Here is a 27,231-nt window from a genome sequence, read left to right on the forward strand (position 1 = left end):
AATATATTCAAAGTTTCATTCAATATATTCAAAGTTTCATTCAATATATTCAAAGTTTCATTCAATATATTCAGACTTCATTCAACATATTCAAAGTTTCATTCAATATATTAATTTCCTGAACAGCTTGCCATATGTAGTATATGACCGTTTTTTATTTATAACAGAGTATCTCAGAGATAAATTGAAAATATTGAGAGATTGAGGACCATGTCTGACTTTTTTTGATAATGAAAAAAATACAAAATGTTAATACTTTGCAAAGTGAAACTCTGTATTTAACTAAAGTGATGATGAATGGTGAATTACAAAAATAATTATTAAGATAAGTATTGTATTGACAAAAAAGGTTTATGTCACACCATATGACAATTTTAGGCATCTGTTTTACAAATTATTAGCACATTTTGAAATACCATACATGTTTCAGTGAAATTAAGATGCAATTAAACACAACTCAGTCATTTCTGTTCCTAATGTTTTACTGTTGTTTATAAACAAAATAGAATAATACGGATTAAACGTCATCAACCTTTATATATCTATCCACACGCTATGTGAAAATACATAAAGAGACTACAGGGTTTTAGCAGAAAAGCCAAATGTAAAGATTCACTCTGAAAAACATCTTTGCTCTTTTTTTTTTCCTAAAAAGGAGTAAAATCCTGGAACTGGTTACCTGATCACTTGAAACTTACTGCAAACTTTACCACTTTTAAGAGAGCCACAAAATCTTGGTTATGGACAGTAACAGATTTGTACTCATGTTAATTTTTTGAAGCTATGTCACATCTAAATGTGAGTCTCATTTTATCTTCTGTAGGCTACCCAGTTTACCCTTTCTTTTTTCCTTTTCTACTGTTTTTTTAATCTTTTATCCAAACAAAAGCCTTCCTATGGATAGTAGTTGCAAATTAACATCTGCTATAAACATTAGTATACTTGCATCGTATTGCTTTTTTCAGTTTGTCTATATATATTGTATCTGTCACAAATGAACCATAAACCATTAATAAAATAAATGTGTTTAAATATGCACTGACTCTCTGCTAAATTCTCACACACGCACTGTTTTCACACTGATTGGTGGGATACAAGATTGTCATTCTAATCTCACGGCATCTACAATTACGGTTTTAATGTCGTATGAATGTAGGTCACGCTGTGTTTGTTTTCACAACACCTTAACAGATAAATATCTTGTACTCGCCGGGAGCAGCACGCTGCACTGTCGTGTTTTGATGACGTAATCGCTGGGACTTTCCGGATACGTCACTCGGGGCTTCCGAGTTATTAAGCTAGCTGTACCTCAGTGTTGATGTCGTTAAGACTCTCTAAACGTCGCCTAGCCGCGTTGGATACACACCGAAAGAGACCATGAAAACGGCTGTGGCTCTTTACTGCACCAAAAGGCTTAAATATTGAGACGTTGTTGCCAGGAGCGACGGTCGAAGCGAGAGGCGGAATGTCAACAACGCGGCCCCTCCTCGGAATGAGACGAGTCACCGAGCTAACGTGCCCGGAGCAGCCGACCAGCAGGCTCCCTGCGTCAGCCGTGAGGCAGCAGACAGAGACCCCCACCGTGGACGAGTTTACTGTGCTAGAGGATAAAGAAGAGGAGCTGAAATGCGCCAAACCTCGAGTTGAGCAGGTTTTTAAAGTGACGTTCACCATCATTGGACTGTTAGACCACACGGGACAGCCGCACTGTGGCAAAACATCACGGCAGATATGGCTGCAGCTCAGAGGAAACAGAGAGGACGTATCCAAGGCAAAGGTGAGCTTCTGTTGTGCTTCTGTTATGCTGTTTCACTTGCATTTTTGTAGGTCAACTTGCAGGCTACTGTGACACAGTGTTGTCTTCATACAATAGAGGACTACAATCCAACCACGTCAGTAACATTACCGCGCAGTCAGTGTCTGAATGTGGCTGATGAACAGGTGTGTCAGGGTCTGCTGTTTTATATAACATCTCAAAAACACATCCAAATAATACAATATCAGTGCTGGGATGATGTTTTCAACCAACACTGTATATAGTCTAGAATATTTCCATAGTCTCTAACAAAGTTTTTACTTTGTTTGACGTTGTTGTTGTTGTTGTTGTTGTTGTTGTATGAAAGACACAGTTGAATAATGAAAGTCTCTTCAATTTAAGCCTCCACATCTACAGTACAAAAAAGAGATTTATAATACACTCATAACATGAATCAAATATCATATATGAGGGTAACACTTATGTGAAAGCTCGGATAATATAACCACACTATTGACGCTGTTGAGAAAGTAATGACATTTGATGTCGTCTGTTTATTTGCGTTAGAGCTGTCATTAGCTGAGAGTTGGTACTTGTGCTCCCAAAAGACGTCATGAGTACATTATTGGCTTGTTTGTTTCAGTTTCAAAATGACTAGTTAATGCATGTTGTGCATTTAAATAAAGGTTAATAGGCTTATGCTTACATCTTGTGGTGATCGGAGGTCAAACTCTACATCTCGTGTGTAGGTTTAAATGTTGTTGTGTTTTTGGTTAGTCTCTATTGCATAAACTTCTCAGCTCGTTGAAATGCATTTTATGTTCCAGGATATTGTGCATACTAGATGTTACAACATTTTGTAGTTTCTTTGTTTCTACATTCACATACTTCTCTGAGTGTGTGAGGACATGAATATCAAGGACAATTTATTGCGCCGGTCTCCGTTACGCAACCCCCCCCCGAGCAAACAAATATTTGTGGCAGCAAACTACCATCTTATAACAATAAAGTTTTGTGGTCTGGATTTTTTCTTTGCTTGCTGTTTTAATTAGTGGATTTTAGATCCAACTGGAGCCTCTGATTATCAATCAATCATGTTCTGGCAAGCCGTCAACCAACGATCTTGAGGAGCCTAGGAGAGCTCAAGAGCTCCCAGGAAAGTAGGTGGTTAGTGACTGAGATTTATAGATAGATACATGCAGTAATATGATGTACTGTATATGCACAGAGAGAGAGAGAGAGGAGCTCAGGGTGCCAGTTCCCCCGGTAGTCTAAGCCTATAGCAGCATAACTAAGAGCTGGTCTACACCAGCACCAGCCCTAACTATAAGATTTATCAAAAAGGAAAGTTTTAAGTCTATTCTTAAAAATACAGACTGTGTCTGCCTCCTGGACCCCGGCTGGAAGGCGGTTCCAGAGGAGAGGAGCCCGATAACTGAAGGCTTTACCCCCCATAGTACACTTGGAGACTGTAGGTACCACCAGCAGGCCTGCACTCCGGGACCGCAACGCTCACGAGGGACAGTACGGCACTAGTAGCTCCTTCAGGTAAGATGGTGCCTGGTCATTTAGAGCTTTGTAGGTGAGAAGAAGGATCTTGAATTCTATTCTAGACTGTATAGGGAGCCAGTGCAGAGAAGCCAGGACAGGAGTGATGTGGTCCCATTTCCTGGTTCTGGTCAGTACACGAGCTGCAGCATTCTGGACCAGTTGAAGAGTCTTTAGAGATTTGCCAGCGCACCCAGACAAAAGAGAGTTACAATAATCCAGTCTGGAGGTAACAAATGCATGAACTAGTTTCTCTGCATCACTTTGCGACAGGATATTCCTGATCTTGGATATATTACGAAGGTGAAAGTAGGCTGTTCTTGAAACTTGACTGATGTGAGAGCTAAAAGACATATCTTGATCAAAAAGAACTCCTAGATTCCTAACAGTGGTGCTAGATGCCAGGCTGATGTCACTAAGGACAGTCAAATCACTAGAAAAAGTCTCTCTGAGTTTCTTAGGGCCTAGCACAATAACTTCAGTCTTGTCTGAGTTAAGTAGCAAAAAATTTCTGGTCATCCAGGTCCTAACGTCCTTAAGGCACGTTTCTAGCTGACATAACTGACTGGTACCATCGGGCTTCATTGATACATAAAGCTGAGTATCATCTGCATAACAATGAAACTGTATGGAGTGTTTCCTCATAATATTTCCCAGAGGAAGCATATATAATGTAAAAAGAATTGGTCCAAGCACTGAACCTTGTGGGACTCCATGGCAAACTTTAGTGTGCATAGAGGACTCATCATTAACATGTACAAACTGAGATCGGTCTGATAAGTAGGATTCAAACCAACTTAAAGCAGTCCCTGTAATTCCAAGCAAATGCTCCAGTCTGTACAACAGGATCCGATGGTCAATGGTGTCAAAAGCAGCACTAAGATCTAACAAGACGAGCACAGACAGAAGTCCCCTGTCTGAGGCTAGAAGTAGATTGTTTGTAACTCTAACTAGTGCAGTCTCAGTGCTATGGTGGACTCTAAAACCTGACTGGAACTCCTCAAATAAACTGTTGTCATGGAGAAAGTCACACAGCTGTTTAGCTACCACCTTCTCCAGGATCTTCGAGAAAAAAGGAAGGTTGGATATAGGCCTGTAGTTAGCCAGAGTTCCTGAGTCCAGAGTAGGCTTTTTAAGTAGAGGTTTGATTACCGCTACTTTAAATGCCTGGGGTACATAGCCTGCCAGTAAAGACAAATTGATCATATCTAATATAGAGTTGCTAACTAAGGGAAAGACTTCCTTAAACAGCTTGGTTGGGATTGGGTCCAAAATACAGGTTGACGGTTTCGACGCAGAAAAAATGGAATATAGCTCTGAAAGGTCGATTGGAGAAAAACAGTCGAGACTAATATCTGGTCCTGGAACTGTCTCTGCCGTATCAGATGTGTCCGCACCAGGTAAGGGCAGGAGGTTACCAATTTTGTCTCTGATGTCTAGAACTTTGTTGTTGAAAAAGCTCAGGAAGTCATTACTGCTGAGGGCTAGAGGAATACAAGGCTCAATGGAGCCATGACTCTCTGTCAGCCTGGCTACAGTGCTGAAAAGGTATCTAGGATTGCCTTTGTTTTCCTCGATTAGAGAGGAGTAGTAGGCAGCTCGGGCGTGACGTAGAGCCTTCATATATCTTCTATGACTATCCTGCCAGAAAAAACGAGATTCTACCGTTTTGGTCAAGAATGGTCAAAGAATATTCTTTCAAAATTCCGTGACGATTGTTTCAGAGTACGGGTTTCTGAGTTGAACCATGGAGCCACTCTTCGCCGCTTGACAACCTTCTGTTTCAGGGGAGCAATCGAATCCAGAGTAACTCTCAGCGAATCCACTGCACTATCAACAAACTGATCTAGCTGAGAGCGACTAAAGCTATCATAAGAGTTTCCAACTGGGTTGAAACACGGTACTGAATCAAAAACAGCTGAAATAGCTTCCTTAAATCTAGCCACAGCACTATCCGACAAACTTCTAGAGAGCACACCTCTTCCAGGCAGAGGTAATTCTGGTAGGACAAAATTACAGGATTCATCTGTCATGTAATCAAGTAGAATTATTTTGGATTTTTGTATAACACACCAAATATATTTAAATTCACATCACTAATTCACTGTATATTTTCCTTTTTTTCATCTTTTTTTTTTTTTTATTGAAACACCAAGTTACAGGCAGCACAAAAGCCTAACAAATATTGTGTTAAAACCAGCTATCCCTCTACCCCCCCAACCCCTCCACCCCCCTCCCCTCCACCAGCCAACATGACAGTAATACCCAAACAGACATAACATCCTTAACTGTATATTTTCCTGAAGATCATCTCAAATCACTTTCATGGCTCTTGCAGGGTCCCTGCTAGATAACACATAATGGGTCTGTGTCAGCACTCCTGTATAAAAAGCGCTTTATGTGATTGAATCTCAAAATCTAAAACAAATCTCAGCTGGAAACACAGACATCCATGTGAAAAGCAATCGACTTCAGAGGTGCATAAAGATATCATTCACTAAGTTAACACGTGCAAAATAGCAGTCAGCATTTTAATCCCCCACTAAATTCCCGCACAAGAATGTTTTCACACTTCTGCTTCTTGTGTTCTGGGTGTCTCTCGTCTGTGCGTAAGTCGCTCCCCCAGAAACCAGCTGTTCCGTGCTCTGCCAGTCAACAGAGAAGGTGATGATGAAATGGAAATTTCTCTGTCAACCTGTTCATCTTGTTGTAACATTATGATCAAGTTTTGTCTTTTGCTTCCTCTAGTTTGGGAAATCACTGCCATACTTCCCGTTCTGTTTGTCAAGGAGAAAACGCTGCTCATGATTAAAATAGTCCTAGTCATCATCACAGTCTGTCCAAGATTGTAACAGCTTCTCACACCATCAACAAGAACAATGTGAAACTACTTGCTTGACGTAAGCGGCAATACAGATTCTCGTTTACTGTATATGACTGTGAAAGAAACTACATCATCTGTTCGAATCTCATTTAATTGGTTGTCTAATTTTAGAAGCCACTCCCAAATATTTGAGATCTGGTTGTCTTTAGAGTATGACATCCTTTTCTTTTCCTCCCTCTGCATCATGATTGAGTCATTTAGCATTCTCAGTACTGACCCACCTCTCATTTCACACACTAACACCTGAAGAATGTGTCTCAGTGTCTACAAGGAAGATACCACACCCACCTGCAGCTGATTCATCTGGACATTTCCCATAGCCAGGAGATTCCCTGAATCAATGACAAGTGTTTAGTTTCAGCATGTGTCAGGTTTACTGCTCTTCAGCAAACACGTCTCTGAACTGAGATACAAGCCATTTAGTCACTGGCTCTTTAAGCTACATGTATGTATTATATTTTATTACCTTAATGTGATTAGCATTCACAGATAGATTTTTCTAAGCTTTTGCCTGAAGGTACACTGATAGATCGTCAGGTGGCCGGAATCTGCCGATTTTCAGCCTGCTCGGTCGTGAGTGATGGCCAGCAAGTAAAGCTGATTTTGTTCAGATCTCAGACACGAGCCGTTTCATGCCGTACACACAGCTACGCGAACACTAACTGAAGAACACACAAGTGAACATGTTGGCATTCAATAAAAAAAAGAATTGTTACTTATTTTTATGTAACATATATATATATATATATATATATATATATATACATATAAAACCAAGATGCTGCTGTACAGGATTGCTGCCAACAAAGTATTGTTGTGTTCCTACACCCTACCCTGGTTAATAGGGTAACCACAGACTGTTTCCCTTCTCTTGTGTCTTCATTGCCCAGGGCAGATCCGTGCGTCTGCACTGCCAGTATGTAAATTTGCGCTGTCTAATATTCCCATGATATAATTTGGTTACGGCAGGACACCTAAATGATCAAACATTAGTGTATGAGCGCATATTACAAAGTTGATGTGAGAATCACTTTACAATATAAGTTAAGTTATTTATTAGTACCTGTTAGGTGGGGGTTGTTTCTGTATTAAATGGACAATTATGAAATTGTGAAACAGACTGTGGATCATCTTAGATTTATTCATCCATGGTCAGACAACATAGAAACACAACACACATGGCTGACGTGGATGTTGAAACCCCCTCCCGTTTGCCACCAAGAACTCTGGAATAATAACTAATTATCAATCCGTTTAATGCACACTGCACATATTGCACAAGTTTACTTTTTCTTAAAATTGTATTTTATTTATTTTATTTACCATTTTGCACAATTTAGAATTTATTACTGTAAATATTATTTATCTTATTTTTACCTCATTTTATTTTATCTTTTTACTTCATTTTGGTTGTATTGCACCGCGGGTCGGAGACAAACGCAATTTCGATTCCACTGTATGTCTGGCATATTTTGAAATTGACAATAAAGTTGACTTTGACTTTTGACTTTGACAAAGTGTAGACCATCGCTGACCAAGATCTCACAATCATTGACAAAGTGGCAAAGTCTTCATCTTCACAGTGTTGCTTATATTCTGCTAGAAAGGTACAGCCCACAAATTCCTGGCTGCTTCGGTTCATCTCTACAAGGCTAGAAAGAAGACATCACCTTGACTCTTAAATATCAGACATATACATTTCTTCAGTCTCAGAGTCACATTTCCTTCTCTGCTCACAACAGACTCTTCAATCCAAATATAACTCTGATGCTATGAGGTCTCTTACACATATGTATTACAGCTTCACAAACCTAAAAGAAGAATTAGTCTGAGATGGTTGACACAATTTAAAGATATATCCACAAAATGATCAAGATCAATGAATCCATGAAAATACGTACTAACAGTACCTTAAAAGCCTCTGACTAAAGAGTTTTAATAATGGCTGTTTGAATCTTTCTAGGATGTGAACATTTAATGCAGGGTCTGCAATTCATGTTTTACTTTAAAAGAGATTTTAATATGTTTTTTTTTGTTTTACTTTACATATATCTTTATAGAAACTAACGGGGATATGGGAAACAGGTAGTAAAGAGTTTGACACTCAAAATGTTCTAGTGGAGATTAATGTGAGTGAGAACGAGAGATTGTCATGTAACCTACTGCGGCCTTTAAGATTGTTCTAATAAACAATTACTCAAATGTCAGTGTTTTATTATTAACATGAAATTATCATTACCAAAAGTACCTGTGTTTGCTGTGACAGTGCTTTAAAGAAAGGAAATTGATATCGACCAAAAATCGTAATGGGCAGATTAAATCAGGTAAAAGATCAGATATCGGAATGTAGCGGAGAAATAGCAATCAGTGCATTTCTACTTTTATCATTAAAACTGATGCACTTCAGAACTGTTGGGAGCATTGTGAGCCTCCTGCAGGTTTAAAAATATATTTTTTTGTTATTGTCTGCTTTTTTATGCTTTTTAGTTGGCAACACCTTTTTTATTTTTTTATAATTTTTTGGGACTTTTTGCAGTTGTTTGGTAAGACAGACAGATATAGAGAGACAGGATAAGCGGGGGGGGGGGGGGGGGGGGAATGGGGGATGACATGCTTCAAACAGCGTCTGGACTAAGAGTCGAATCTGTGACTGGGAGCGTAGCCTCTGTTCAACTCCTGTTGATTTGACTGAGCTAAACCATCCTGACAAAATATCTGTTTTTACTGCTTTCTCACCCTACAGTATTTTATAATTTCAAGAGTTTTTTTGTCAAGCTGCTGGAGAAAACATGTTTCTTGTATAAAGAAATGATTCTTGTTGAGTGCTTTCTCAAAACTCATAAAACTGTCCTGTTTTTTTCGGGCATAGCTGCATGTGTGAATCCAAACAGGTGAATGTTTCACCCCAACTTTACCTGCAATTTTTCCTGCCAGCCCCCTAGTAAATTTACCACGTAAAGTCGGGGTGAGGCAATGTGAGAACTTTTCAGGAAAAATTAAGGGAAATTCACTGAGCAAATGGGTGAATTGATGACATTGAGGTCCTTCAACTGGTGCACTACCACTGTGCTTTTTACTGCCTGTGGATAGAAACTGTTTAGTCTGATAGAGTAGGTAATAGGGGAGAGAGAGTGGGGAAGACATGCTGGAAAGGAGACGCGGGTCGCACTTGAACTTGTGCCGCCCACTTTGAGGACTATAGCCTCTGTACATGGGATGCAACTTAACTGCAAGGCTATCTGCACCTACTAGGCTGTTTTAAAAAATCTATATATTAATGATGATGATGTTGGTCAGTGACATGCCGTGACAGTATTTCTTCTCCTTGCCATGCAGGAATTTGTCCGAGGACTCTGTGACCCTGAACTGCAGAAGGAAGAGCGGTACCCAGTGGACATGCACTGCATATTTGCTGGTGCTCGGGGCCTCTTTCTGGACAGGCTCATACGGGACACAAGCGCTGAGGTTTTGGTGCCTGAGCCAGGCCACCTGAGGTTGTTGGGCCGAGCCGAACCTGTAGTGATGGCCCAGAGCAGAGTTCAGCAATTTGTAGCACTATTCCAGGTGAGGGCATCAATGATCGCACACTTCTATTATACAGTTTGGTGTAAAAGATGGATGGGTGTGAACATGGAGGGCTTTAGTGACTAAAGGTTGTCGTTCACTTGCCTTTAGTCATCACTTATCTTCATAGATGTACCACATGGTCACCACTGAGGAAGCCAGTAAGGGAGGTTTACAGCAGTATTCTTCATCTCAGTGAACATTGGAATCCTTAAAAAACAAGCATGGAACAAGGATTTGATTAATTGTATAGTCACTCAACAGCAACATTATGGGGTCAACTTCAGAATGTATTTTAACATTAATATAGTTTTTCATGTTACACCTTCAGGTTTTGGACTATTGGTGTAATGAAATGATTATTTGAAGCAGAGGTTGCATTACACTTCCTTACTGTCCATCATTTAGACAGAAAGGGTTGAAAAAGTTTCAATGTGTTAATACCCGTCATTTTATTTTTCTTGTGATAATGCGATACAGTCTATGGCTATCACTTTATGAATCTGTTAACAATGAAGTAATGTCTCCTACGGAGCCCCCCTGTCTGTGTTTGTAAGAGTCAAACTGAACACTTTTCAAGAAGCGAGCGCCTGACAAAAGCTCACAGCACTCGTTATTGTGAAACTACAGGAATAGTTAAGCTTACGTTGTCATGTAAGCGCTAGTATGCCAGTGCAAGGTCCCACCATGGTTAACTCGATGATTTACACACGAGGTTAGCTCATGCTGACATCTCCATACAGTCACTGAGCAGCTGAGACTGAAAAGGTTAAGATAGTAGTATTCTCCTGAACTATGACTGAAAGTACAGTGCACAGACAAACACTTAAATCCTCAGTTTTGTTCCTTTGAAGGTGGTATGTGCGTCGTTTCCCCTGTTCTCTGCACACCTGCCCAGAAACATTTGTTTTTGGGAGAGGGAGAGAGCGAGCTGTTGTGCAAGAGATCTGGACTGATGTGACTTCTCGGGTCAGTCTGTTCTGTAAACAACGATGCAAATGTCTGCTCAGTGTCATACAGTTGCATTGTAAACATTTTTGCAATTTTGTGAAGGATTTTCTCGCATAATTAATGTAGTGCCAGACCCCTCAGTATTTTATTCTGTCACAATGATGGACAGCCTTCAGATTTTTCGTCATTGTTAAAAAAAAATAACATCAGACGAATACAAATCGGTAAATGCAACCTCTGCTTTGGAGACTTCCCATCAGGCATTGGGATAATTAATATTTGATAAACAACTTTTTATGATTTCTGATGTTAAAAACCAAACCAGTCATCACTCAAGAGTCAAATCAGTCCAGAGTGTAATCAACACTAAATAAATCAAATCAAGTGTTACCCTGTTTATGAAATGTGAGAATACACATTAAAGTATGACACTGTGAAGTATAGCACATCTTAGTATGTGTGTTCTTGTTGTATCCAGGAGAAGCGAAGTCTACCGACCGACAGAGAGCCGGCAGTTAAACGAGCATTCAAGGCCTTTGTGGAGGAACGGGATGATAAGTACACTATGGAGCTTCTCCTGCTGCCCAGTGCCCTGAAGGAGGAGTTACTGGGACTGGCTCATAGCCCCACTACAACCAACACATCCCCCTTGGTCAGTGTAAACTTTTAGTAATATATATTTTTTTATTACAGCTAAACCAATGTGTGCTGCTTAAACTTGAACTTTCTGAGTTTTTACTGAAGATTAGATTAGAAAACTTTATCGATACCCAGAAGAAAAGTAATTTGCCACCTGGTCAATTCATAAACACAACAGACATTATGGACAGTGCAATCACAGTACACAACAAGTAAATAAATAACAAACACCACTGAAACCATTTGGGACATAATTTACAGCCATGAGTCAGAAACGCAACTAAAAATGTTTATTAAAATATCAGACTGCAACAGGAACAAAGGAGCTCCTGAGTGGTTCAGTGGAACATTGAGGCATCACTCGTCGCTCACTGAAGGAGCTTCAGAGTGCACCAAGATTGTGTGCTCTTGCTCTTGTTTATGGCCTTGGGGTGTCAGATTCACAAGCTTTACACCATAAATTACGCTTAATGAAAAGGGGAAGGAAGTGCAGATTTGTCAGCCACAAACAGACGATAACTCCTGCAATCTGAGCTTTACAACATGAACCTCCGACTCTAGAGATTAAGAACACATTTGTGAACTCTTGATTAAAACACTCACCCAACCTGTACTGGTATCATATTTCCCAAGCCAAGTCATCACGTTGCTTTTCCAGAGAACTGTAAGATGCAGCCCAGGGGGATATTCCAGAGGCGCTCACACTGAGATGACGATTGCATTTGGAAAGTGACTAGAATAACTTGCTCCAAAGATGAAAAATACAAACAACATGAGTCTGTTGATAGAGATGTTTTTGTTTGTTTCATATCTTAATGAAAGGAACTGAGCATATATAACTGGTTATGGAATTGTTTCTATATGTTTGAGCCATTAGCTCCAACAGGATAAAAAACAGGGCTGCATGATATTTAAATTATAAGCAAATCTCAATGCCTTCATTTGCACACGTATTTTACATTTAAATCCCAACTGAACAAATGAAGAGTAAACTCTGGATCAGCTGGTAAATTGCTAATGCTGCTGGATTGGATTTGGAGATAATTAAGAAGAAGACGGGGAGGGGAAGTTACTTTTACATTCTGTTATTGGGACATGCTACACAAATAGGCTGAAATACACACGTGCACAAACAGGATCCTAATGGTGAGATGTTAGAGTAAGGGGCTACACATAAAAGAGCGCCTGAGAAGTTTGGGGTTCAGGGCCTTGCTCAAGGGCACCTCAGCAGTGCTCAGAAAGTGAACTGGCACCTCTCCAGCTACCAGACCAATTTCCAGACTTGATCGGCACCGGGTTGAAGTCCCTACAGACTGAGCTACTACATCCTGCTGTACTTTTAGAAAATTATGTTTCAATCAAAGTGGGACTGACGCTCCTACGCAGCAGATTCAGACCAAGATATTGGTATATCCACTTTAACAATAGCGACAGCTCTTGTTTCAATTCAAACCTTTTTTGTCAAACTGGATTTGTGTCAGACCTACTCACAAATCACTGGCACTGAAACGCTGAGTCTCACAAAGGAGCTTGGTGGTGAACAATATGACTAAGTGGGATATCATTGCTTTTTCCCATCCCTGTGCTTCTGTTGTTTTTAAATATCACCTTTCACCTTGTAGATTCTGTTTTCTACAACAATCAGATATGAAACAAATCACTGCTCTTCAATAACCAGAACTCAACAGAACATTAAACACATTTTCATACTTATTTAACACAGTCTGCGGGTCTGCTGTCAGCTGGTATGTCTGCCCGCGAGTCACACACTGTAACATAAAACGCTTCTTTTACACCGGTCATGGCTGTTTTATGACAATACTTTTCAATACTGGACATTCATAATGACCAATGTTGTTACTTAAGATGCACTCGAGCTTTCCCATCCTGGAGTAGCCTGAAATGTTTAGTCATTGATCAATAAAAAATATATTGTATATTAAATTATATTGAACACAGGCTACTGAGGGCTATAGCGAAAAGAAGAAACCAGCAGAGTCTCCGTCTGTCTGTCATCCTCTGTGCAGAGATGTCATCCCAGCCTTTCTTCCTCTGTCCACAATGAGATACATGAGAAAGTCTAAATGTGGTCTTAAATGAGTGTTTACTTTCGACGCAGTAGAAAAACGATGACATGATTGAAAACCAATTAATTTGACAGAGCTGGATGTGTTTTGGAGGTTTGGGGTCGCCAGAGTTTTGTGAAGTCTTAAGTGGGATCAAGAGCAAATAAAGGTTTGGTAACCACTGACCTAGAGCCTTTGGTTGTCGTATTTATGAAAATAAATGTTCCCTTCATCTTCTCCTGTTTGTAAGGACGAGAAAAAGGGTACTACAATTGATGGAGTGTTTTTTTAATTAGTTTAAGTCTGGCTGGTTTTTTCCTTTGCCTTTGTTGCTTTGGTCTCTGTTTCTCTACTTTTACACATTTCTAAGCCTGCATATAATTTTTTTTCACCTTAGATTTTGAAAAGCTGAATGTTCATTATTATTATTATTATCATTATTATTATTATTATTATTATTATTATGTCTATAGAAGGTTAATAATACAGAGATATAATGATAGAAAGATGAATGTATACTCTGTAGTTTTATACTGTCCAATCCTTTTTGCTGCCTACACTGATGATGCTGTGAAGGCCTGTTTGTCCTTGGCTGCAGGATAACTCTCTGTTAGTCACAACAAGGCAGCTAACCCTTCGACTGTACTTCCTTTATTTATGTGATTTCTGTTATTTCCTCTCTCAGCTCAACAAGACACTTCATCCCAGCGTGGCAGAGGTCGACCAGGACCGCTCAAAGAGCAGCACTCCAGTGACAGAGCTCTCTAACCGCATCCTGGACACCAGCTTTGAGGACAGAGGGGCCGGAGCCACGTCCTTGGGTGGTGGAGGAAAAGCAGGGGGTGCACTGGGCTCGGTTTCTGAAACCGCCCTGCTGAACGGCACTCGGCCCTCACACAAGCGGCGCTCATCTGAGAGCGAGACTCGAGACACAAAGAGACAGTACTCGTTGGAACGACGGGACGAGTCGCCGGAGAGAGCGAGAGAGAGGGAAAGGCAGAGGGACAGAGACGGACGAGGGAGCAGCAGCAGCTGCAGATCCAAAACTCCCTCTGCGTCCTCGTCCCTCTCCTCTTCAACAAAAGCAAACACAGTCGGTCCAATCACGCTGGACTCCAGTGAAGGAGTCTCAGATGACGGAGAGGCGGTGAGCCCTGAAACCAACTTACGCTGCTTGGTCAATTTTTTCAGGTATTAAACAGAGGCTATAAGATACTACATGTAGGATTATTGATTTAGTTGTTTATCACCAATAACATTGTCTTTTTACATTTGGGAAGGGAAGTATTGTTTTTATGACAGCCGTAAAGAAATGTCAAAATCATATCCTGTATCTCATAAACACCTCTCCGAGAGACAAATGAAACTTTTGTAAACTTATGTCCTTCAGAACCATGGGTTACCAGCAGGAAGTGGTGGAGCGTGTCGTCAAGGAGACGGGACAGACAGAAGATACATTCCTCCTTCTGGAAAAAATTGTTGAGGAAACGAAGCGATGTGAAAAGGAGGGGTCAAAGGAAGGTGAAAAAGAAAGACGATTGAACTCTATACGCTCACCAGACACTCCATCCTCCACCTCCTCTGCCTTATCGTCGTCCTCCTCGTCTACAGTCACCCGATGCAAGGAGACCAGAACTCATAAGGTACACCTCTTCACAGAAAGATTGTGTCCCCTCAGTTCAACCCAATGTGTTCCTCTTCTCTTTTGATAAACAACGATAGTTAATGAATCCCGTCGGGCCGTCAGTAAGGCTTTTGAAGGTTTGATATCTGACAACATCATAGTTCAGAGGTGTAGACTGCTTTGTTTGTGATACCTTTCAGATCATGACACACAGAGAACTTTATTGTTCATCGTTCTCCTTCATCTCACCTGTTAGAACATCAAACATTTAATCCATCACACCATGAACATCTCTCTTATCTTGACTCTGACAGCACAGTTTGATGCATCATGGGAGTTTTTAAAGCAGCCTTCTCCTCATTTTATCTTTGACTCCGCACACATATCTCTTCATCTCACTCAGGTCATTTCCAATAAATGTCCTTATAAGTTATGATTCATAGATATGGATCTTACATGTTGCTATTGTTCTCATTTCAAATAGTCACCTCACTTCATATCAGCTCATCCAGACAGCCTCAAGCACATCAGTGAATGATCTCAGCTACTGCTGGAAAACATCAATTAATATGAATTATAAATCACTGCGTTCATATTGATGACTGATGTATGGTACCAAATGCAGGGTGTTATAAAGTATGATAAGCATTTCTTTTAAAATGACTGAACCTGTATTTATTATGATTTATTGTAAAGAGGAGCTTGAGTGCTCAGGGAGGAGCCGGACACTACGAGATTATTACCATTGACGATGATGACGTCATCACAACAAATACCAAAACAGCAGATAGCAGGACATCCCGCATGATGACGGCGCCTCATCTTGACATCCAGTCGGGATCCAGAAACGACTACTTGGCGCGGGGAGGAGGCAGCGTCTCACAAAGGGACTTCCTGGCGAGGGGCGGGACTCAGACTTTGGGAGGATCGGTGAAAGTAGAGAGTGTGACAGCGCTGCGGAGCACACCTCAGTGGCTGACTGCCACCAGCACCTCTTTAGCTTCAACCCCCAGTGTGAGTATCACCTTCCAGTCCGACTCCACTCATTAACGTGCTGTAAAGTTAATTTGGATGATTAAGTTATCACACTTGTGTGCAGAAGATTGTAACTTGTTACCATAAAACATTTTTCCCTTTTTGAGACAAACATAAAACATCCAAATACATGTAGGGTACTCTGAACAGCTGTAAATATATGTCATGAAGTCAAAAAGCCTCAAATGTAAGGATGTCATTGTCTTAATGAATTGAACATGTGAAAGGATGATGTTCTGATTGGTTAAATAAGCCACTTTTTTTTTCTTGTTATTTATTTAACAAAGTGTTTTCTTCTTTTCCTCTTCAGGCAGCTCAGCCAATCAGCAGACCCTCTGCCTCTGCGTATCAAACAATCGGCCATATGGGGTTTCACGGGTTCGGAGCAAGGACTCCACCCACAAATGACCCCCCGGCACCCCCCGTGACTGGTTTAGCTCGATTCCATCAATCACTGAGGACTCCCTACTCTCTGAAGCTGCCGAACGAGCCCGGACATCAGGAGCTCAGACACATCATCATAGATGGCAGCAACGTGGCCATGGCGTGAGTCTCACATGCATACACACACAACACACCCCAGAAGTTTAAAGCTATTTAGTCACATTGACAAGTTTGCAAACGGCAAAGTTGTGGTTGTATGTCGAACAGTGATAACATGGACAACTTTTACAGCTCTGTACATTTCACACATACTCTACACTTTACTTTGGGTACAAATGCAATGCACAACATCCCTCTAGCTTATCTCAAGCCAGTCAACAAAGCAACTTCTGCTTTGCTATGTATTTAAGCTGTTCGACTTCTAGGGCAAAACCAGACGCAGGGATAGTGGGGCATTTGCAGCATGCCTAGTCCAGTTTGGGTCTGATTGAGGTGTATACATGCCGGAGCAAATGCATCGATCTCAAACCACATTACTACTGTGTTAGTCTGACTTTGAGAAATACGTCCAGTTTTGGTTGGACTATCAAATTAAAACGACTTTTTCTAGCTGCATGTAAACATATAGGGCTTTCATACTTGCAGAATTCTCCTGAAAAACTCCGGATATTTCCCAGAGGAGCTGTATATTTGAAAGCAAACAGCTGAGTTTTTCGCTTGGACTTCACCTGGAGATTCTCCTGCCAGACCCCTAGTCTTTTTTCTGCAGCAAGTACAAGTGAGGTGATGTGAGAACGCAGCAGGTTATTGTCCGGAGAATTCACCTCGAGCCACTGGGAGGGGGAGTGACATTTGCGCTATTTCCGCATTGTTTTTTTATGTTACGTTTTACCTCAGGAGACCCCGCCCCCCCTCCCGTCTGACAGGGATAGTCTCCAGCTGTGAGGTGATATGTAAACAGCCAGGTCAGCAGAATCTCCGGAGCAGTTCTCCTGAAATCATCTCGATATTTTCAGGAATGCATAGCTGAAAACGGCTATTGATAATGTATTGACAGTTTTAGCATCTCTGCAGTTAAAAGCTTACAAGAAGACCAGTGTCAACAACGGTATTATTTTACAATGTTGCTCTAACTGTTAGTAGATAAATCAGAAGGTCACAGCGTTAACTAGGAGTTTTGTCACACACTAGCACATGCACCAAGGCTTTACTTTTTCATATGAAGCTCTCGTCCTTCCAGGAAACACCTCCATCATCGTTAGTGAAGGTCACACACTCTCAGTCATACACTCAAACATCTGCTGTGTGCTTCTAGCTTTTTTTGTGTAGGTGTACCAAAACTAATCCTACACATTCAGGTTGTGTTGTCACTCAGCACCTTCTTGCGGTTGTCATTGGCAGATCGAAAAGGCATGTGTAACAACTTGATAGTAATGAGTGGGTGTGCAGTGTACTGCGGAGGTGTTTTTGAGAAGGTAGTCATTTTCTAGTAAAAAAACGACAACAATGTTTGTAGTTTCAGATTTATCCAGAAATTGTGCAAAAAAGATGATTCTGACGATACTCTCGGCTGATGTGTCGACTCAGTCTTTGTCCCAGGTGACCTTGTCTTGACTTCTCACTTTTGCAACCACATCCTTTTTTACGCTCTGTGTCACTCCCACTCTTTGACCTCCCTCACGCCTTACCAGAAATGTGTCAAAACAGAGAAGTACAGGTTAACTTTGTAAATTTTGTCAGTCTGTTGGGCGGCTGTTAACATACCTGGGCCCAAGTATCGTCTATGTGTGGGAAACACAGAGGTGCATCAAGGTTTCCATTAGCTGCATGGCATACTATGATATCTGTGCCTATGGGTCTTCAGTCTCGTCTACAATGGAAAAGTCCAAAGTTAAATAGATATATTCATAGACAACGTCGTTTTTTCTAAAACATTATCACTCAAAAATAAAATACGTCAGGTCTCCCTCTGTTGCGACCCGGCTCGTGTTGGGGAAAGGGAAGCAACATAAAAACCAGATGTTGTTGGTTAAATGAAAGTTAGGTATTACAAAAGAAGCAAAGTTGTGATACATAACAAAAAGTGAGGCAAGCTGAAAGGGACAAAGTGCTGCTCCAATCAATAACATGGTAAAACAGAAGGACTCTAAAACCCTTACCGACTACACTAACTCACCAAATCAACAGCACCCCTAAACCTAGTGCTTCTAAACAAAGACAAAACCTACAAAACGAGAGCCTCAGAACACAGAAGACACAAGACAACAAGTTCTTTAAAGAACATTTTACAAACATAGACAAAGATGACGAGAGGCACTGTGGCGAGCTCAGTGTGATTGCTCCTGTGCACCAGTTAAGCTTCAGCAGCAGCACAGGTGGATGAAATCAGGCCTGGAGGATGAACTCACCAACACACACACACACACACACTCCAAAACAGAGGTCAGTCACAAACACAGGAGAGGGAGTGTAGCTAGGGCCGTAACACCCTCCCAACCCTGCAAATAGGCCCGATGGATTAAACCCATCGCTCCAATAAAAGTAGCACGTGCGATTGTCCGACCAATGAGATTTTGGTGGGACCACCAACTGACTGAAAGACATCAGCCCTACTGTTGTCTTCATGTTGTCTTACCTTTTCTATTCAGTAAGAATAGAGCAAAGACAACAAGTGTACAGAACATGTTAGTTTGTGTCTTTTATTCAAATGGGTAATTATAGTGTTTTGTTGTTTGGTGATGATATTGTCCTTAGTGCCGGTTAGAGAATCAGGACATGTCACGTGATCGTCAAGAAAAGGCTACCTAGTTATGTAAAGTTATTCAAATGAGCTCAGAGAAGTTTATTTCCCTGGCAGTCTACGTCCAGCTTACCACGGTGATTTCACTGATTGTGTAATCTCTTCCTGATCTGTGGTGTCATTCAGCACTTTCTCTTTCAACACTTTGTGGAACTTCCCCTTGACTTTGAATTGCAGCTCAAACCACAAGCAGACAATGAGCACGAGCACATTATCTGGTGCTTGTAATATCCCAAGTTTGTAATCAGGTACGTGTACTGAGAAAGTGAATGCAAATACAACCGTCTGTTCTGCTGCCATTAGAAGGTCAGTTCAGGTCACACTCTCAAGAGTTAAAGATATGAAACAACTCTCACAGAATACTTTCCTCGTATTAGAGAGAATGATTCTGTTATCCCTCTCATGTTTGGTTATCATCATGAAATAATATGATACTTTAATAAGACCAATATTGTTTCTGTCCAGTTTTTATAACTCATCCATATTAGAGCTGCAAGGGTTAATTGATAAGTCTCAACAGGTGATTTTTTTTCTAACTGTTTGGATCATTTAGCAGTGAACTTGTTTGAGTATTAACGCCTTCCTTTTTTGTGACCAACTTTTATTTATTTCTGACAAGGTTTGTAGGCATGAATCATCCAATAGATCCAATAGTTAACACCCACATGGTAAATAGTAAATGGACTTGAGCTTGTATAGAGCTTTTCTTGTCTTCTGACTACTCAAAGCGCTTTCACACTGCAGGTTACACCTACACATTCACACACTGATGGTAGAGGCTGCTGAGTAAAGAGACCCTTTTCACAATACAGAAATCTCCTGAATAACTCTGGAGATTTGGCTACCCAGAGGTTCTTTAGGCTATGTGTGAACGCAAACAGGCACATTTTTCGCGCGGATTTTACCCGGAGTTTCTCCGGCCAGACCCCTAGTATTTTATCCGCAGAATATCTGAGTGAGCTGATGTCTGAACGCGGCCGAATATACTCCGGAGATTTTCAATTCTAGGCAATGGGACCCGAGTGACGTTTATATACAGTGACCGGCTAAAGTGTCTGCCAGGTCTAGGAGAAGTAAGGAAGGAAAGAAAAATAATGATAAAGGATATTTATATCATGGCTCTGGCAGCGTTGAGTGCTTCCAATCCTTTTTTCAATCATTACCTGGCCTGTTTGGTTTATTCTCAACACAGCGAGCTCTGTGATACAATCTCTATTAAAGATGTCATCTATGGATGTATGGAAAGAGAGTATGTGGTTGCTGCCAAGTAACAAACTAACATTTGTTTGGATGCATGTCATTGACCACAGCAGTCTTTGGGTGTGAATAAGGTTTTAAGAGAAAACAGAAAAGTCAGTGATCAGCACTGATGAAAGCTTTGTGCTCCATTGTTGATCGATATGCGTCCGCTCTACTCAGATCATACATACCTTTGAAGGACATTGAGTGTGCTGATTTTTCTGTTTTCTCTAGTTTTTTTGCGGCCGTGCACCTGGAGTTTTATTTCTGTTAGAGTGTGATCTTTCTTTGCTGTTTTGATTTAAGGTTCTGCCCTGAATCATCCTTCAGTTACATAACTTGCGGAGAATCTTCAATCCAAGTATGTAAGAAAGTCGGTCTGCAATCTGCACCCAGAAAATTCTTACTGAAGGACACTCCCACATGAATCATGATATTTAGAAATGTCCAATTTGTTAACGTCACATAGGGAACCGGGTGAAGAAGTGGCTGTTTTCCTCCTAAACCAGTAGTTTCTGTTTCCTGGCAGTTAACTAAATATCTGCAGGTTTGGACGAAACAAAAAAAAATGAGGATGTCATCTTGGGCTTTTGGAAAAACTGATGGGCACTACTTTAACAATTTCTGACATTTTCTAAACAAAAAAAATAATACCAAGATAATACAGTGGTTTATCGTTACCTTAGTCAACATCCAGCTGTAGCTGCATCATCAGTCAAACTTTAGCGTAACGCCTCACTGTTTGAGCCAGAGGGGCTCCATTCAACTTTTCTCTGTGTGTGGCCGACTCAGTGTTACTTTGCCAGAGATTTAACTTTTTTTTCAAACTTGACACCAACTTGTTTTAGAAGCCAACACATGGACTTTTCTCTGTACGTCTCTGATTCACCACAGCTCATGTTATATAAGGCCAGATCACTGATAAGAGATGATCCCGATACACTCGGAAGTCACCAGTAAAGACGAAACCAATATGACCAAAAAAAGAAAGAAAGATGAATGTACTGAAGCTCCATTCATAAAGATAACATTTTGACCATTCAGAAAATCATACTTAGACTCTTGGAGCACTAGTTTGATTTTTCTGATTCATCCTTCTTACCAGTGTTCATTTCCAGTTAACTGTTAATTCTACAGTTGTATTCGATCACAATGTGAACCTGATCTGAAGAACAATGTGTGTAAGAGCCGTCACTGAATGACGGATGAATTCTCTCCTTTCAATACGATGATAGATGGGACTATCAATGGGAGGATAATGAGCAACGCTTATGATGCAGGATTTCCTTTCAAACAAACCCGAGGCCATTAAACAAAGTACCAGATTGCACAAATTTGAAAAAAACATACTTAAAAAAAATGTAAAAAAAACACTTGAAAACCAATCCTTGCAGAGGATTTCCTGGTGTTTTGTGCGTGCAGCGGCAGCCAGCTTCCTGCTCGCTGAGGCTGGCTGCTCTCAGGGAGTTTCTCACCTCTGTTGGTGTTTGTTTACTTTTGTGGGTTTTCTGCCCTAGCTACCATTTTGTCGTTTCACATCTGTGTGACGATTGTGTGCAGACCCCACACGTCAGCACAGACCATCTGAGTCAGCTGATGATGATATGAGCTCTGTTTTGTTTGTTTTGTTGACATTTTGTGTTAACCACTGCTTAAACTATTATGTATAGAATCAGTACAGGCCCAGAGACAGGCTCAGTAATTTAGGTTTAGATATTCAAAACTTTCACAAACTTATTTCTGAATTTTCTTCATGTTGTTCCTCCTTCTCCCTCTTACCCTTTTCTGCAGTCATGGCCTTAATCGGTTCTTCTCCTGTCGAGGAATCGCTCTGGCTGTGGAGACATTTTGGAGGCGGGGCCACAGGGAGATCACAGTATTTGTTCCTCAGTGGCGTCAGAAGAGAGACCGCCTCACGACAGGTATGTGTTCAGGTGTAAACAGGACAGTCTTCAAGTTGTTGTCATTGATATTTTTGTCATGGATTAAAGTCTTAGCACCATGTGTTACTAGTCAAACTGACTACAACCTCAGATATGGAACCAAAAACAAACTGTTCTCTACAGTTTTTATTACAGCTATCTTAGGGCGCACTCACACTAAGGAATCTGTAACCTGTTCAAGTATGCTTCACCCTCAGAGTCCAGTTTGTTTGACTAGTGTGAGTGCTCCAAAATGGTACACTTCTTTGGCCCTTGCACGCTTGGAAGAGGTGTGCTTCGGCACGGCACAGTTCATGCACGAGCACAAGCACGGACACAATACATGGACAGCCTTCATTATCGAGTGTTCTGGCTGTAACCGACTAAAATGGCTCAAAATTAGCCACAAAGTCAGTAAAGTAAAGTAGCTGTCACGTTGTCTGTGTTCTCCGATGTGTCGATGCGCGTTCCTTTTTATTTTTTTTAATTATTATTTTAGATTCAGCCCGTGTTGTAAGCTAAGCATGCATCATGAAGACATGCATGTGTTTTATTTCAACATTACGTGGGCTACAAGAGGTAACCGTGCTCAGGCCCGGTTAGTCCTGGAGCAGTGTGAGTGCAGGCCAGCGGGGGGAATGGGGAGGGGAGGGGCAATCATGCTTCAGCACTATACGCGGCAATTGGGCCTAGTGTGAGTGCGCCCTTAGCAATAAAAAGTGACATTGTTAATCCATTGAACCAACCTATTAGCTAATGTTTTTGTGTGCACATTTGACCATGCAGGATCTGGTTCTCCCATTGTATTATCAGTAAAACGGTTGTTTTATAATTACAGAGCAACATTTTTTAAACCAGCTCGAAGACCTGAGACTGCTCTCCTTCACTCCATCCCGAGAGGTTTGTGGACAGAGGATATCCTCACATGACGACAGGTATACACACACACACACACACACACACGTCTTCTTAGTCCTTGAAACATAAGCACAAATGCTTCTCCAAAATTAGTCATCCAGTTATTTTAGGGGATTGTTTGGTTCCATTATGAACTCATCTCCTCCCATGTAGTATCACTGTGTGCCCCTCTTTATTAGAGATGAGTACGCTCACACTAAAAAACAACAGATCAAACTTTTATCTTGTAAAAAAGTGGTGAACTATGACTTTGCACGATTTAGCTTTAACTGTTGTGTTTTCTTATTGTGGTGGAGCTGATAAACATCTGTACATCTCCAGTTTATAAGTTACTTTGTTTTACTGAAAAATAACAAGTCAAAGCTCACTCTGGATCAGCATGCATGGCACTCCTCTATCGGTGGATTCCCTGCTCGAAATGTTTGCAGACCTTTGAACCCAGGGAAACTCCTGAGTATGTAATCCACTCTTTCTTTCTCTCGGCCTATCAGGTTCCTGCTCCACCTGGCAGAAAAAACAGAGGGGATCATTGTAACCAACGACAACCTGAGGGACTTTGTCAACACCTCGGACACGTGGCGCAGGATCATTCAGGAGAGGTGATTGTAGAGCTGTTTTAACACATGCTGTTACTTGTAGAGCTGTTTTAACACATGCTGTTACACAAGAGTCAGGACAGACTGCCCCAGGAAGAAATCCTGTGCTTGCTGAAACTACATCATGAGGGGGATTAATATTGATAAAGTAATAAAACCACATTTTGATTTACTATCACATACTCTGCCTACACCACCATACAAACACCCAAGACAAAGATGACTCGGTTACATTTATATTTTGCATTCATTCTTTAGGGATTTAATTAAATGTATTATTAACAGTAGGGTGGTAACCAGTAAGTGAAAGTATGTTGACACTAATATGTTTGCAGAAGGTGAATAGTTGAGAATAGGAGATACATCAAATGTCATAAATCCTATTCCTCATGATTAGGAAAAGAAGAGCCATCTTTGTTTACTTCATATTTAATGACTTTATTACATTTTCCTTCACAGGCTGCTTCAGTTTACTTTTGTGGAGGATCACTTCATGATCCCTGATGATCCTCTGGGGAAGAACGGACCTCACCTCGACTTCTTTCTGCTCAAAGAAAGCAGGTGAGTTTAATGTTAGTCCTAAGGGTTGTACCTCTGAAATCTGTTTCTTATTGACGTAATGACATGAAAATACGAGTATTTCAAGTTAAGATGGTTTAATAGAGGTTAGACTTTTTGTTTGGGCGGGTGTTGTGGTTACTGATTGATTTTCTGTTTCTTCATGTCAGGAGGGCTCCCATCACTCCTCCCCCTCTGAGACCTCCAGACCTGCGCCCCTCCTCCCAGCATCAGCAGCCGGTTTACGTCCAGGCCGTCCACTCTGCTCCCCGGTCCCAAGCCTCCACGCCGCGGCCCCCTCCCTCCCTGACGCCACACCCCACCACACACTGGCCCCACTCCGGTCCGCCCGAATGGCACCCGCCTCGTCGCTCCCCTTCCCCCTCGCCCTCGCCCCCTCCACAGCGATCCCCGGGGGAGACGTCGGAGCTGAAGAGGAAGCTGTACGACATCTTTCCCGATCAGAAGCAGCGGATCGACCGGATCCTCAGCGACAACCCGTACATGAGAGACCTGAACGCCCTGTCAGGGCTGCTGCTGGGATAAAAGATGGCCGACGCACAGAAAATAAAGAATACACCGTGCGAGGATATACATACACAGCAGAAAGATAATTTATTTTACCATGTCGTCCAGCCTTGAGGAGTCGAACGTGTGTCCTTCGATATTATTTAACACAAAGACTGATCATCAAACTCGCTGCTTTTGGCAAAAAAAAAAGATATTTTTGAATAGATATTTTTTTGTTCTTCTTGTGCTCTCAAATTGGTGAAGGTGAACAACACTGGTGTCACATGCAAACAACACACAACATTTGCCAAGCAGCATCATTTGTATTAACCAGCGGGTAATAAGAGCCTGCAGTCCAGAGGTCCTCCAATCAACGGGAGAAAATGTTTTCAGACCAAGAGCCGTGAACTGGTCATACAGCGGGTTTCTTCTCTGAACACACAAACTCTGAGCTTTCTCTGGGTACAGTCGGGAACATTGACCGTTCTGCATGTTTTATATTTTTTCAACACAAGCGTTATACAGTTGTTATGAACAGGAACAGAGTGAAGTCGCTGTTATTGAACAGGATATCAGGAAGCAGTTTCAGCAGTTTGGAGTCATTCGACATCAACAAAGAGTTTAAATATCTCACACGAGGATAAGATCTCAACCTTTAGTTTCATTATCAGTAACAGAACTTCTAAAACGACTTTTATGAATCTTAGACACATTTTAAATCGCAGCTAAAGATCAAATCAAATTAGAGAAGCTGTGAAAAAATATTCCGAGGCTGTTTAGAGTGCAGATATGATGATACCAGAGTTTTAAACTTCAACAAGATACTTGTGAAAATCAAACGATGATACCTGTTCTAAAACCACGGCAACAAAAATATAAGTCCTAGCAACCCAATATTTTGTAGTTTCCTGTTTTTATTTACCCAAAATGAACTCCTGCACACAGTCCAAACTTTCTAACAAGTTAGAAGGAAACATCAGCAACGTATTTGTAAGACACATCAACATATCCTTCTCCAAAAAGAAACTTGAGTGTTTGTTGACCTGTGAATTAAAGGGTCCACCACTCCGTCTCATTCGCAGAAACTTTGGGTTAAAAATACGACTAAAGATCTAAATGTATTTTTTTTTACTTTGGTACTTTTTGATGCAGTCTCTGATTTTTAATGATCGATTGTATCATTTTTAAAATAGATCAAAGTATGGGACATTTTGTCAGCCTGCGTTTGGAGTGACAGGAATAGTAAAGTTTTCTCATTATTCAGATGAAACTCTCTGCGTCGATATATACCAACTAAATGAATCTCCCTTAGTAACCCCTTTTTCAACTGTCACTGCTCACCTCTAATCCTTCAATATGTTTCCTGTTTTTCACCGTCTGTGCTCCAAATGATTTCCCGCCTGAATTCAGATGAAGCCTTTAAACACCACCGGTTCTTTTTCAAGTTTATAAAAAACAAACTTAAGATGTTTTTACAACATCTATTTTTCTCTTCTTTTTTTTTGGGATCGAATTTTCCGTTCGTATAGTTTAACCATTAAAAAAAAGCTTTACTTTTAAGGAATTTTAAGGTTAGGTCAGAAATGGTTTTTCATAATCCGATGTGGTCAGGTCGTCCGAGCGCTTCAACACGTTCTCTGTTATCATCGACGTCCTCACTTTGTTCTTTGTTGCCTCTCAGGCCTCGTTAACAACGATCTCTGAAGATCTGTGGAATCACTTTGAAACTGCTGAAACTGAGATGAAAGATCAGATCTGTGACTGAGTCAGTTCCAAACATTAGTTCATCAGTTCCAGTTAGAAAGACTTTTCAACACGTGTCTTCAGGTGGATGCCGTCATCAGCGTTTTGTTCTGCCATGAGTTGTGAGTTTGACACCTCCATCTGTAAACAATATGCATCTTAGTCCGTCTAGCTTTTTGTGGACAAAAACACTATAAGAGTCTAAAAAATATCCTCTGTTTATAAAGTGACACACTCTTATTCAACATCACCATATCAACAGGTTTACATTAGTTACATTTGTCATTCTTGTAAAATAGACCATTGAACTGAAGCTAAGGAGTGACTCAGTGGCTAAAACAAGGTTTCATTGATGAAGCTTCTTGTGTTTTTTGTTTTTGTTTACACTCGGAGAGGATGTGGGCCACAGCTTGCATATTTGATGTGCATCTGAGTTTTGTAAAATACAAACACTTTATTTCCTTGTAATAAACAAACATCTGCACAAAACTTTA

The 27,231-nt window shown here is 40.9% G+C and overlaps 1 protein-coding gene across 1 annotated transcript; it reads left to right on the plus strand.

Annotated features, from left to right (window-relative positions):
* Positions 1-1,256: 1,256 nt before the first annotated feature.
* n4bp1 (nedd4 binding protein 1) lies at positions 1,257-27,231 on the plus strand. Its single transcript, XM_061036942.1, has 12 exons — positions 1,257-1,777; positions 9,525-9,752; positions 11,182-11,355; positions 14,094-14,599; positions 14,799-15,051; positions 15,729-16,046; positions 16,378-16,613; positions 22,282-22,412; positions 23,251-23,347; positions 23,822-23,929; positions 24,386-24,487; positions 24,655-27,231. Exons 1-12 carry the CDS (start codon positions 1,466-1,468, stop codon positions 25,028-25,030), a joined length of 2,841 nt encoding a protein of 946 aa, XP_060892925.1. The 5' UTR covers positions 1,257-1,465; the 3' UTR covers positions 25,031-27,231.

This window comes from Labrus mixtus, chromosome 4 (assembly GCF_963584025.1).
Source record: "Labrus mixtus chromosome 4, fLabMix1.1, whole genome shotgun sequence".
NCBI classification, from domain to species: Eukaryota; Metazoa; Chordata; class Actinopteri; order Labriformes; family Labridae; genus Labrus; species Labrus mixtus.

Coding starts and splice junctions, on each gene's coding strand:
- n4bp1 (XM_061036942.1), top strand. CDS start 1,466: ATGTCAACAACGCGGCCCCTCCTCGGAATGAGACGAGTCACCGAGCTA. Junction 1,778..9,524: donor AGGACGTATCCAAGGCAAAG/GTGAGCTTCTGT, acceptor CTTGCCATGCAG/GAATTTGTCCGAGGACTCTG. Junction 11,356..14,093: donor CAACCAACACATCCCCCTTG/GTCAGTGTAAAC, acceptor TTCCTCTCTCAG/CTCAACAAGACACTTCATCC.